This window comes from Nicotiana tomentosiformis, chromosome 3 (assembly GCF_000390325.3).
Source record: "Nicotiana tomentosiformis chromosome 3, ASM39032v3, whole genome shotgun sequence".
Lineage (NCBI taxonomy): Eukaryota > Viridiplantae > Streptophyta > Magnoliopsida > Solanales > Solanaceae > Nicotiana > Nicotiana tomentosiformis.
In genome coordinates this window covers 102214479-102227690 of record NC_090814.1, presented here as the reverse complement: position 1 = coordinate 102227690, position 13212 = coordinate 102214479, and the positions used below count along the sequence as shown (strand labels likewise).

The following is a 13212-nucleotide window of genomic DNA, read 5'->3' as shown; positions in this document are numbered from 1 at the left end:
AGTATGCTGATCCATAATGAGCCTCACCCATTAATAAATTAAAACGAAATTATATACATTGCTCATAACAATTATATGCAGATTAAGAATATAAGTATATTTAATTAACTGGATAATTTGTTTTTTTTATAATTAGTATAAAAATACTTATCTCTACTTTGGTTTCTGCAATCAAGATAAAATATATTTAATGTTGTACTGCAATTGTGTATAGATGGAATATCCCTTGTGTGGTGGAAAGGGGGTGCTCGGGTCGAAATATCCCGATCTCTTTTTTTTATAGGGGCAAATGCTCCAATCCCGTTATGCTGTAATGTGAAGTTTAAGTTGCAAACGTGAATTAGTTGCTGTTATGGTGTACTTGAAAAGTTAGATGTGAAGACGAGATTGATATACTTGCTTTCGTAAAAAGCCAAGGCATAAACGTCTAAAACTTTCCTAGTTTTGCTTAGAAAGAAGAATGAAGAAAGCTTCTGGGTCTTTATTATAGAATTCAAACCATGGATTGAGAATTTTTGATTTATCCATCCTATCAAGAAGACAAACTGAAGCTTTTCAATCTCATACATAACTTCTTAAACTTTGCTACTCTAGCTTAAGAAAGAAGAATCAAGTAGGTTTCTAGTGCTCTACTTTTGTTGCAGATTTCTTGTTGTCTTTACAATTTCCATTATGGTAAATTTTTCATTTGCTGACATAACATACTGAAAAGCATTGCATTGAAAAGTAAAGCGAAAGCTTCAGTTGTTATCTAAGGCTTCAATCCTCTTCATCTGTTTCCCATTACCAGAAATTTGTCTTTGACCTGTGCCAACTGACTGTAAACTTGTCTCATTGTCAATCTATCTCTTGGGGATTCGGCTGAACATGCAACTCCAATCTCAAGTATAGCGACCAAGTGTTCAATCTGACCTCCAAATTAGCCCAATATTCACTCCATTGGTTGTTTTCCCCTTTATGTCACCATTTAGAGCTGTTTTGTCTAGAATTTCCTTAACTCTCTCCGGTAACGCTGTTTTCACAAAGTGATGGAGACTAGAGCTTTCGTGGAACAAAGTGTCTGTGGGTCTTTTTCCAGTGAATATCTCCAATATTAGAATCCCAAAACTGTAAATATCTCCTAAAATGGATACCTTACCACCTGTGCCATATTCTGCAATCGATAAAGTAAACCACTAATGTTAGGCAAAAACATGTTAGTGCACATGTCATGTCTATCTTCAGTTACAGATTTGAGTTGTTTTTTTTAAGCTAGATAAATATACCTGGAGCTGCATAGCCAATGGTTCCCTTTACTCCAAGTGAGCTAAACTGATTAAGATTAGCTTCAGTATCAAATCCAGGAAGGAGTCTCGCCAAACCGAAATTGCCAAGATGAGCTGTGAGATCTTCATCAAGAACATTTGATGGCTTTATATCACAGTGAGGCACTGATGATGAAGATAGTGAAGGGCAGAAGCCACGTCAGTTACGATATTTATTCTTTGAAGAATGGTCAAGCTATCCTTTGGTGTCTCCACTTCTGGATGTAACCACTCCTCCAAGCTCCCATTTGGCATGTACTGATATACCAAAGCTTTAAACTCATTTCCTTTGAAATCAGCACTTGAGCAAGCTGTGATGACCTTGACAAGGTTCCGGTGGCTAATGTTTCTCAATGCTTGGCATTCTGCTATGAAGCTTTTCGAAGCTCCTTGCTGCTGGAGATTGAGTACCTTGACAGCAACAACCATTCCATTAGGGCCTAGAGTTCCCTTGTAAACAGTCCCGACTTCCGAAACCTCCAGAGCCAATTAAATTTTCAGAAGAAAATCCACCAGTTGCTTTGAGGAGCTGCTGATAAGAAATTTTGGTGAAGTTTCCAGATGTAGATCTATCATCTATTTGATCTTTTGAACTTCTTCGCTGATAAAGGAACACGATAACCAGCAGCAGGATTGAGAACGAAGCAACAAATACAATGACCAAAATAAACTTGAGGGCAAGTACATGCTTCTTTCATGTTCTCTGGGGTTCTTGAACAGCACATGGTGGTAAACTCAGTTCTTGAATCCCACCACACAGCTTGCGGTTCCCGACTAATACCACAGCACTTAAGTTGGAAAATGGTCCAGTAACAGGAACATTACCCTCTAGATTGTTAAATGACAGGTTCAAATAGATTAAGGAAGTAAGAGTTCTCATGGAATGAGGAATGGACCCGGATAGGTTGTTCAAGGAAAGATCTAACAACTGTAGATTCTTCAAGCCGCCTAAATTAGGAATGGTTCCTTGGAGGGAGTTTTTCTGCATTTGAATTTCCAGCAAATCCAAGCAGTTTCCGAGGGATGGTGGAATTATACCGGAAAAGTTATTATGAGAAAGATTAAGAGAAATAAGACGGCTCCAATTTCCTATATTGGTTGGGAGGTGACCAGTAAAGGAGTTATAAGACACGTTAACTAGTATGCGAGATGAAAGAGTCGCGAGTTTCTGGGGTATAGCTCCACTCAGATTGTTTTTGTAAAGCAGGATATATTGCAACTGCTTACAGTTTCCTAGTGTTGGAGGTATGGTTCCTTCTAGCTTGTTAATGGCAAATAAAGATATAAAAGTTTTGTAAGGTTGCTTATAGAAGGAGGAATTACCCCTGTCAAAGAATTTGAATCCAAACCCGAGATTTCCCAAGTTTGGTAGGTTGCCAACAGAATCTGGAATGCTGCCTGTTAGACGGTTGTAACCCAAGTAGAGTAAATCCAAGCTCACCAAGTTTGAGATGTCTTTAGGTATGGTTCCTCGGATATGATTTCCCGTTATAATTAGCCTTGTCAAATGGCTAGACAGGTTCACTATGGAGTTGGGAAGAATACCTCCAAACTGATTTAGTCCGATATGTAGGAATTGAAGGTTGCTGCAATTGGTTAGATGATCTATGAAGTTGAGGTCATCAGGTGCACCATTTCCAAGAGAGTTACCAAAAACATTGAGCTACAACAGATTTCGTAGGTTACTAAAACTTGATGGTACGGTTCAAGTGAAATTATTTTGAGGAATATCAAGCTGCAGCAGTTTTGTAGCATTGGCTAAAGAGGATGGAATGGAACCAGTGAAGTGATTCTGCGCAAAATGAAGTATCTGAAGATTAGGGAACAAGTTGCCTATATCGGATCTGAGGTTACCACTAAAGTTGTTGTAAGAAATTGATATTAATTCAAGAAAGGACAAATTATACAATGAAGCAGGAAACTCCCCTGATAGTCTATTTACTGCTACTCTAATCTCTCTTAATCTGGTCAATCGAGCAATAGAATCAGGTACTTGTCCTACTAAATTGTTATATGTTAAGTGCAGCTGTTGTAAAGATTTAGATTTCCAAAAGAAGCGGGAATTGTTCCCGTTGGATTGTTATTTCTGAGATAAAGTTGCACTAGCTTTGTGAGTGATCCAACATCAGAAGGAATCTGTCTTACGAGATAGTTGTGTTCTAAGACAAGGCTCTTGAGGTTAACACAATGCGAAATATTAACTGAAATTCCCCCTCCTAGTAATTTGAAACTCAGATTCAACTTTTGAATCCTAAATAACCTGCTGAGTTCTTGAGGAATTTGACCGTGAAACGAATTTTCTGTAAGGTCAAGAGAATTGAGGAAATAAAGGTTCCCAAGATGAGCTGAGATTGTACCTGCCAATCTCTGACCTTTGAGATTCAAACTGATGACTCTTTCATGTCTAAGGCTACATACTCCAGCCCGCTGACAGAAGTCGACAGATTCATTCCACGAGGCTACAGCTCCGGATGGATCTTTAGTTATTTGGGACTTGAAGCCAATTAAGGCAAGCTTATCAGTCTCATTACTAAGTGCTGCAGCTGCAGCATACCGTAACGAAAAGGAAAGTGAGAGTTGCAACACAAGAATGACAACATGGATAGTTAAGAAAGTGCGAAAGCTAAAACTCGTTGTGGGAAGTTCCATTGGAAGAATAATATCAAGGAAAATGTGAAATATGTCAGTGTCTCTTGTGAGCAGCAACCTTAGGTTTGCTTCTTATATAGGGGTTGTGACTTGTGAAGTAGGATTACTGCACGACGATTGCTGATTAGAGGGAACGATAAAATTTCTAAGTTGAAATCTATTATGTAAATAGTTTTGAAGATGGATATAGTGACCAAAGATTAGAGAGAGATATACTTCTGATACATATGGAATAAAATCTAGCATGATATCCTAATATAATATCCATACGTTTTTGTTTTCGGTGTGATTAGCAAGTTTGAGTTGATGAACCCCCTCTTTAAAAGATGCATCAATTTAAAATATGCATCAATTATTTAAAATATTGTTGTTCTTGGCACGGCAAAGGGTTGACTAGTATTATGAAATATGTAAGTTCATTCCTTTCTGTAATTTATAATTTGATTATTTATGAGAATGAGAAAAGCAAGGTTATCAGCCTTATTCCAAATTAATGATGCTACAACAACAACCCAGTATAATCCCACTAGTGGGGTCTGGGGAGGGTAGTGTGTACGCAGACCTTACCCCTACTCTGGGGTAGAGAGGCTGTTTCCGATAGACCCTCGGCTCCCTCCCTCCAAGAATTCCCCACCTTGTTCTTGGGGTGACTCGAACTCATAACCTCTTGGTTGGAAGTGGAGGGTACTCACCACTAGAGTAACCCACTCTTGTCCGAAATTAATGATGCTACGACATATTGACAATGAAAGAGTAGGAAAAGAACAAAATACTGACCTTTTATGAAAAGGGTTGACAAATGAAAGAAGCTGCTTTATGAAAAGTTCATTCCAGTCTTCTTTTGTTAGTTTTTTTTTGAACTGATAACATTTGTATATATTAATAAAATCAATACATAGGTTGTACTGAGAACCATATTTGCAGGTAAGTACAAATAAGAGAACTGGTATGCAATCCTAGCAAAGACCCTAGAACATCTAAGATTGACACAGTATCTTTTGTGTAAATCTGTTTACACCAAAAACAAACAAAGTAGAACACAACTAAGCTTGATCTTCTGCACTGTGTTGCTTCTGTCCTCAAAACATCTAGAATTTCTCTCTTTTGTTAGTTTATTTACTCGGAATGAGTAAAATAAGATTGGCAACGATCTCTCAGGAATCAGGATCAAATGGGCAACGATCTCTCAGGAATCAGGATCAAATGCACTAACCTTATCTTTACGATGTGATCATTGATCAAGTTTGAGCTGCAAATGTGAATTTAGCAGTTGCTGTTAAAGTGCCTTTGAGCTCAACTGTGATTTGACCAGCAGTAGCTTTTATTTTTAGAGCCCGTTTGGCTTAGCTGATTTAGAGTAGCTGATAAGCATTAGGTGCTGAAAAGCACTTTTAAGTGCTGAAACTGATTTAAAAAATAAGCAGTTACGTGTTTGGATAAAAGTGATTAAACTAATAATAAGCAGCTGAAACTGTTTGATTAAAAAGTGCTGATAAGCTCTTTTTATGTTAAAATGACTTAAATGACCTTATAACAATTTACACTACTAAAAACGTTATTTTCTTCAAAATTTTAGATTCTACATAGATTCTACCTATTTATCATGTTATTTTAATTATAAAAATGATTAGATAATATCTTTTTTATAAATATAATTTATGTTATGATAAGTATACAATCATAAATTAGAAGGGGTGGAGTATAAATTAACAAAAGTTAAGAAGAAAACCTTAAATAATGCACACAGTGTTTGTAGAGAAGAAACAAGCACTTAATATGTATTGTTTGTAATAAATAAGAATAAACATTCAACTATCATAAATATCTTGAGCAATCAGATCACGAATTGCCATCCAAATATTATTATCTCCTTGATTTTTTACATTTTCTTCATCTGCAACGTTGGCTCTTGTGGATCTTCCAATATCAGGATCAACACGTGGCACATATCTCTCATTCTCAGCTTCTTGGAATGCATTGTCCACCTTACATTTCTTTCTAATGTAATTGTGAATCGCCATTGTAGCCAATACGATATCTCTTTGAGTGTCAATATGATAAAAAGGCATATCTCGCAAAATAGACCACCTTGCTTTCCATACCCCAAATGTTCGCTCTACAATGTTTCTACAAGAAGAATGCAAATAATTGAACATTTCTTTATGTCCATTTGGTGCTCGCAATTGTCGTGTCGCACCTCGACGAAATTCTGCAAGATGGTATCTCACATTATCCCCATTATATAGAGCCATATATCCTTTTATGTGTGAATATCCTGCATCAACAAGATAATATTTGTCCCCGGATGGATGTGAAAAATTCAGTTCGGGTCTACGAAGTGCCTCACCAAATATACGATTATCATGAGCTGCTCCTTCCCACCCAGCCCATGCAAATGTAAAACACATATTAAAGTCGACAACATCAAGAATATTTTGAGTTGGATAACCTTTACGCCCAATATATGGTATCTCTTGACCTTGAGGCAATCTTGCTTTCACATGTGTGCCATCAAGTGCTCCAATACAATCCTAAAAATATATACATGCATAAACTAAATATAAGTTTACACTAGATAATTTTTTGAGTTAAAATGTAAAAATATAATAATATAATTATTAAGTATGTCACTTACTTTAAAGAAAGGGAGATATCGTTGATTACATAGCTTGTGATCTCCTACACCATCATTATAACTTGGATGTGGTTGAATTATGTCTCTTGCAAGCTTACCAATGGCCTTTAGAACACTATGAAAATGCCTATGAATTATTTCTCCTGAATGTTGAAAAATCTCTTGCACCAATCGATTTCCGGCACCATGTGCACAAATCATCAAGACCATCCCTAACTCTTCATAGACAGACATCCCACGCGTGGGTTTAAGACCATATTTATCAGTTAGATCTTTGCTTAAATCAAGAAACACTGACTTCCTCAATCTAAAATTTTCATAACATCGAGTCTCATTTTCATGTAATATCTCTTAGATAAATATATTCACAGTGCATTTAGATGTACGACATGGTTCCTTACAAATGTATTTCTCATACTATATCAATATACTCTTACATGCTATTCGACATAGTGCCATCCGTTCCTTATTTTCTTGAGTTTCCTCTTCTTCATTTTCGTCATTTAACAAGTCATTGTTCCAGCATTCCATTAAACTGAAATGAAACAGACATACAAACTGTTACGAATTAAAAATGACAAATGCTAACTTCAAAGTTGATAGTATAGTCATCTATTAAAATAAAACACGTAATGTCTAAACAAGAAATGATTAAACCACCATTATGTATAAACAGGAAACAAAACATTAAGAAAATGTAACCTTCTGCACATACTTTAAAGGACAAGTTAAAACGTCTAATGCTAATATAATATGGGTAAGGCATCATCAACAACTTCTCAGATTGGATTAGATGGATTATTCGGCACGAAGGATCGTCGGTGGTTGTACTCCAACCAAGATTTCCTAGCTTCATCGGTAGACAACTTCAAAAATGCATGTCGCATCTCTTTCTGTGTCAACAAGTTCACAGCACAATTAAAAATATCACTCCCTTCAAGAATACCAGGAATATTTTCTAAAATATCCATGCACTTCTCAATGGTGGGCTCTGAAGACTTAGATGTGCTGTTGTTAGATATGAACTCAATAAGGGAGTGTATCTCCTCTTTTAGTGACAATGAATTATTTTTTGTCTTGCGCTTTTTCACTTGACTGCTACTGCTACTGCCATCTATTGACTTTCGCTTTCTAAGCGATGGCTCAGGAAACGTAATTGAATCCATATTCTGCAAGTCATGACTTTCATCGCTTCTTTCATCATTCCATTGTTCTATGTCATTATCATAAACATCATTTGTTCCATCATCATCTTGATCTAACTCAACTTCCGACTCATGTTCTTGATTTGCTGCACGTGCTCTCTCTCTGGTGGCAATGATATCAGTAAATAAAGCATCGTAACGAAACAATATCAGCGAAAGGTCTTTGTTCCTAAATTTTTTGTATTTAGAATTCTCCTGTAAAAAAGAATTTAAAATTACTCTAAGCAAACAAATGAAACTAACAATTAATAGAGTTATGAAATAATTATAGAAAAGAGCAAGGAATGTACCTTAATTTTTTGCTTCCACCAATCATCATCTTCAATAATTGTTTTTCTTTTGGGATCCCATCCTAAATCTGTCTCACCTCTCATCAACTGCTTAAAAAGAGTCCACTCTGCTTTCATGTGATCCCAATGATTTTTCATTTGTTTTCTAGTATATTCTAGTCCCGTCTTCTTATTGAACTCATTTACCATATTCTTCCATCCATCTTTAGACAAGTAAGTGTTTGGCCTATTTCCTTTTCTAACTTCTTGCTCACACAATTCAATGAATTTAATATGTGCATATTCGTCCCACTTAGCATTATGTCGTTCTCCCATAATTGAATGTTAACAATCTGAAGAGATTACAAGATTTAGCTATAAACGTACACATATAATAATATTTATGCACAGCTCAAAATAAACAAAGTTCAAAAGAACGCCTTCTTATTTTTGTATGTCACATACTTTTGAAGTATAAATAATATTCAATATTATAATGAGACCAACTGTCTTAAACTTCTAGTGACTAACAAAACAAGAGAAAGCACGTGTTGTTATATTTGAGCTTCAGAGGGTTGTAACTTCCAATAAATTTATGTTCCTACTCGACTCCTTCTTTCTCCTCATGAGTTGTGACCGTGAATAAATTTCACAAACAAGAAACTTTATGTATAACTAGGTATCTTTCGTATTACATCCAAAATATGTTTGTTGTCTTCATCAATGCATGAAGAAGGGGATACGTGTAGCCTACCTCCTTATAACATTAATAATATACTCAACTCTAAATAAGAAGTCATGAGGAAAAAAAAATATACAAGACAAGAAAATCCGTGCGTAAAAGCGAAAGGCTGACCTGTTTTGTACCGTCACTTTGATTACACGCAGAAAAATACTGCCCGAGAAATATAAATTTGACAAACAACAAATACTCAGTAAAGTTTAAAACATATGGGATGAAAGGGACAAAAGTAGCTTATGATTTGGACCCCAAAACCAAAAATTGGATTCATTCAGCTTTCAATTCTTTTCATCTTAGTCACATCTTGTCTTGATAGAAACACGTAGGAAGATTTGTACACATATCTTGATAGAGTATTTAAAACATAAAACAATTACCTGCAATTTGTCTGATAGTTGCAGAGAAGAAAGAAAGAAGCATGTAAAGGAAGCAATGGCACGGCTGGAGAGGCAACAACTGTTTAGGTTTTATGAAGAACCGGGATAGAGTAAAACTATACGAAAAGTTTTGTTTTAAAAAGAAGTATTTTAGGGATAGAATAGTAAATATTTTGGTCAAACCTAAAGTGCTTATAAGCTGAAATTTGATAAGTTGGGGGAGACCAACTTATGGCTTATGGCTTATTTTTGGCTTATAAGCACTTAACTTATAAGCACTTTTAATTTTACCAAACGCGTAGATAAGCCAAAAAGTGCTTATAAGCCAGTTTGACCAGCTTATAAGCTTAGCCAAACACCCTCTTATCCTTATATAATGGTTGTTCCTTTTCTTTTATCAAGGTTCTCGTTGACTTCAAAAGGTCTGGGGTCATCTACATTTCTGTAAAATCTGTTCACTTTGACTTTGTCTCTGGAATAACAATATCCTAAAGAATACAAATTAAGTCATCACGAGGTTTTGACCAATTTCAATTTCTATTATTTTTTGGGCAGGACTAAGTTGTATAATCTCTGCTTGTTTAGATTGTTCAGATAAATTTCAGTCTTTGATGTAGTTCACCCATTTTTTACAAAAAAGATATTTGCCGATAATATTATGCTCTTTTAATTTAGTATTGTAATTGATTGTTCGTGAAAAAGCCCGAAATGAGTTTGGGTGTTAACTCAAAATTGTACCGTGGAGCACTAATAGTCCCCCAAGTATTCAGAACTAATGCACATTTAGTATAGGATAACAGTTTCAAACACAAAAGGCAGAAGCGTAGAAGTCCCAAACTCTGCAACCCAAACATAAGCGATATCAGTTTTCCCCAGTCATACATAACCCAGAGAAAGAATTTATAGAATGTTTGAGGAAGGCCTAGCTGTCGACTACCCCAATTCAGATCAGTATGAATTGGTAACAGTTGGAAAGCTGGCTAAACAAGAAGCATATATATATATTTCACATATTTTCATCATAGGGATCAGGCGTGTGGCATGAATTCCAATTCAGTATGAAGTTTTTCGACTGCTTGGCTCTCATTGGTAAACCTGTTTACGTGCATAATTCCTTGCATTGGCTCAGAGTTGATGGCCGAGTTCTTGGTTTTGATACAAAGAGAGAAGAGGCTAAAATTCTTGACCTTCCTGAGTTCATCAGTCATCAAGATTCTATTCGCCGTAAGTACATTATTAGCCCTGGTTCCAATACATGGTTAGGGATGGCGCAAGGTTTACTAGCTCTTGTTTGCTGTTTGAATAAATCCATAGTTATTGCTACTTATGATTATGTAAGCAACAATTGGAGAGTTTCTGACACTGTGGACAACTTCATGAAAGCTCCAAACGGCTGTGACTATAGATATGTCTTCCCTATATGGATTGACAGCGGACCTGTGCTTTTCCTAGGAGAAGATCGATTTTTGTATGAGCATGATTCTAAGATGAGTAGGTTTAAAATAACGGCAGTTTTTGACAAACACTATATGATTTATCATCTCCTTTGCCGCTATTTTGAACCATCGTTAGCCAATGTCCAGAAGACACCTTCAGATATAGTCCGCTCTAAACATCTCTCAGCTGTTACCGCAACACTAGATGAGCTCAAACGTTTTATCACTGAAGGTACCAATTAGTTTCAATTCAATTTTGTATTTATTACTTCTTGCTACTATATCCTAAAGGCGCTGAAGCTCAGGATTAGCTATTCCTTTCAAATTGAATGTATTATGTTTTTAAAATATTTTCTCCAGAAGCTAATATTGATCTGGGTCAATCACTTCAGAAATAGAACAAACTAATATTGATGTCATTTTTTTCTCACCGCTAGCTGTACTTATACAGCCATTGAAGTTGAGTTTAAAGGCTCCGTAAGGCTTAAAGCTGAGGAAACTACTTATGCTATAAATTCGTTGCATTTCCTGATCCTAAAAAGAATTTGAATTTAAAAGAGTAAAGAAGAATAGCAATTTCAGGTATATATCCTATTCTGAATCAGTGAACTTAAAAGAGAAAAGATGGGAGTTAACATTCATAAAGCTGCTTTACAGTTAGTCATCCCTTCCCTTATCCTTGGTGCACCAGAAAGGTCGTGACTTTTTCAATTCTAGTTTAAAAGCTGAACAATTCTTAATACATATTTTAAAGAATATATTAGGTGGATCAAGCATCAAACTGAGACTGGAGTCTTTCCAGGTTCTATTGGAAATGTTACATCTTTAGGATTAAGCATCAAATTCGTTTCACGGTCAAATTCCTCAAGAACTCAGCAGGTTATTTAGGATTCAAAAGTTGAATCTGAGTTTCAAATTACTAGGAGGGGGAATTCCAGTTAATATTTCGCATTGTGTTAACCTCAAGAGCCTTGTCTTAGAACACAACTATCTCGTAAGACAGATTCCTTCTGATGTTGGATCACTCACAAAGCTAGTGCAACTTTATCTCAGAAATAACAATCCAACGGGAATAATTCCCGCTTCTTTTGGAAATCTAAATCTTTACAACAGCTGCACTTAACATATAACAATTTAGTAGGACAAGTACCTGATTCTATTGCTCGATTGACCAGATTAAGAGAGATTAGAGTAGCAGTAAATAGACTATCAGGGGAGTTTCCTGCTTCATTGTATAATTTGTCCTTTCTTGAATTAATATCAATTTCTTACAACAACTTTGGTGGTAACCTCAGATCCGATATAGGCAACTTGTTCGCTAATCTTTAGATACTTCATTTTGCGCAGAATCACTTCACTGGTTCCATTCCATCCTCTTTAGCCAATGCTACAAAACTGCTGCAGCTTGATATTCCTCAAAATAATTTCACTTGAACCGTACCTTGTAAAGATGTACCTTGTAAAGTTAATAGAAGGGTAAACAAAACCTCCAGAAAGAAATAAAACCTACTTATAGTTTAGGGAAAGATTGGAATTTTAGTCCTATAATTTAGCGCCTTGTGTTATTGCCGTCCTATGTTATGCGGTTAAGCACATATAACCTTCAATTAAAAGGAAAGTGAGTTCAATCCAATAGCTAACGGAATCCCCTTTCCAAGAATTTCATCATCGCCCATGTTGAGTATACAATGAGTATACACTGTTGAAGAAAAAGGCAAAATGGATATTCAAGAAGCTCTAAACATTGAGCCACAACATATTTTCCCAGGTTACCAAAACTCTTGGGTATATTTCCAGTAAAATCGTTTACAGAAAAGGCAAGCTGTAACAATTTTGAAGCATTTGACCAAAGTGGATGGTATGGAACCAATAGTCTGACGGTTCGCCAAGTAAAGTCTTTGGAGTTAGGGACATAATAGCCTAAATCCAAGCTGTCTCAACTTTGGTCAATCGAGCTAGAGAAGCTGGTAATTCTCCCTCTATATTGTTGTACGATAAGTACAACTCTTGTAAAGATGTAACATTTCCAATAGAACCTGGAAAGACTCCCGTCTCAGTTTGATGCTTGATCCACCTAATATATTCTTTAAAATATGCATTAAGAATTGTCCAGCTTTTAAACTAGAATTGAAAAAGTCACTACCTTTCTGGTGCACCAAGGATAAGGGAAGGGATGACTAACTGTAAAGCAGCTTTATGAAAGTTAACTCCCATCTTTTCTCTTTTAAGTTCACTGATTCAGAATAGGATATATACCTGGAATTGCTATTCTTCTTTACTCTTTTAAACTCAAATTCTTTTTAGGATCAGGAAATGCAGCGAATTTATAGCATAAGTAGTTTCCTCAGCTTTAAGCCTTACGGAGCCTTTAAACTCAACTTCAATGGCTGTATAAGTACAGCTAGCGGTGAGAAAAAAATGACATCAATATTAGTTTATTCTATTTCTGAAGTGATTGACCCAGATCAATATTAGCTTCTGGAGAAAATGTTTTAAAAACATAATACATTCAATTTGAAAGGAATAGCTAATCCTGAGCTTCAACGCCTTTAGGATATAGTAGCAAGAAGTAATAAATACAAAATTGAATTGAAA

The 13212-nt window shown here is 35.8% G+C and overlaps 1 protein-coding gene and 1 pseudogene across 1 annotated transcript; one reads left to right on the top strand and one right to left on the bottom strand.

Moving 5' to 3' along the window:
* Positions 1–530: 530 nt before the first annotated feature.
* LOC104096898 (putative receptor-like protein kinase At3g47110) lies at positions 531–3953 on the bottom strand (annotated as a pseudogene).
* A 6286-nt stretch (positions 3954–10239) lies between these two features.
* Positions 10240–10860, top strand: LOC104086914 (uncharacterized). Its single transcript, XM_009591267.1, has one exon. The coding sequence runs from the start codon at positions 10240–10242 to the stop codon at positions 10858–10860; it is 621 nt and encodes a 206-aa protein (XP_009589562.1).
* Positions 10861–13212: the final 2352 nt, after the last annotated feature.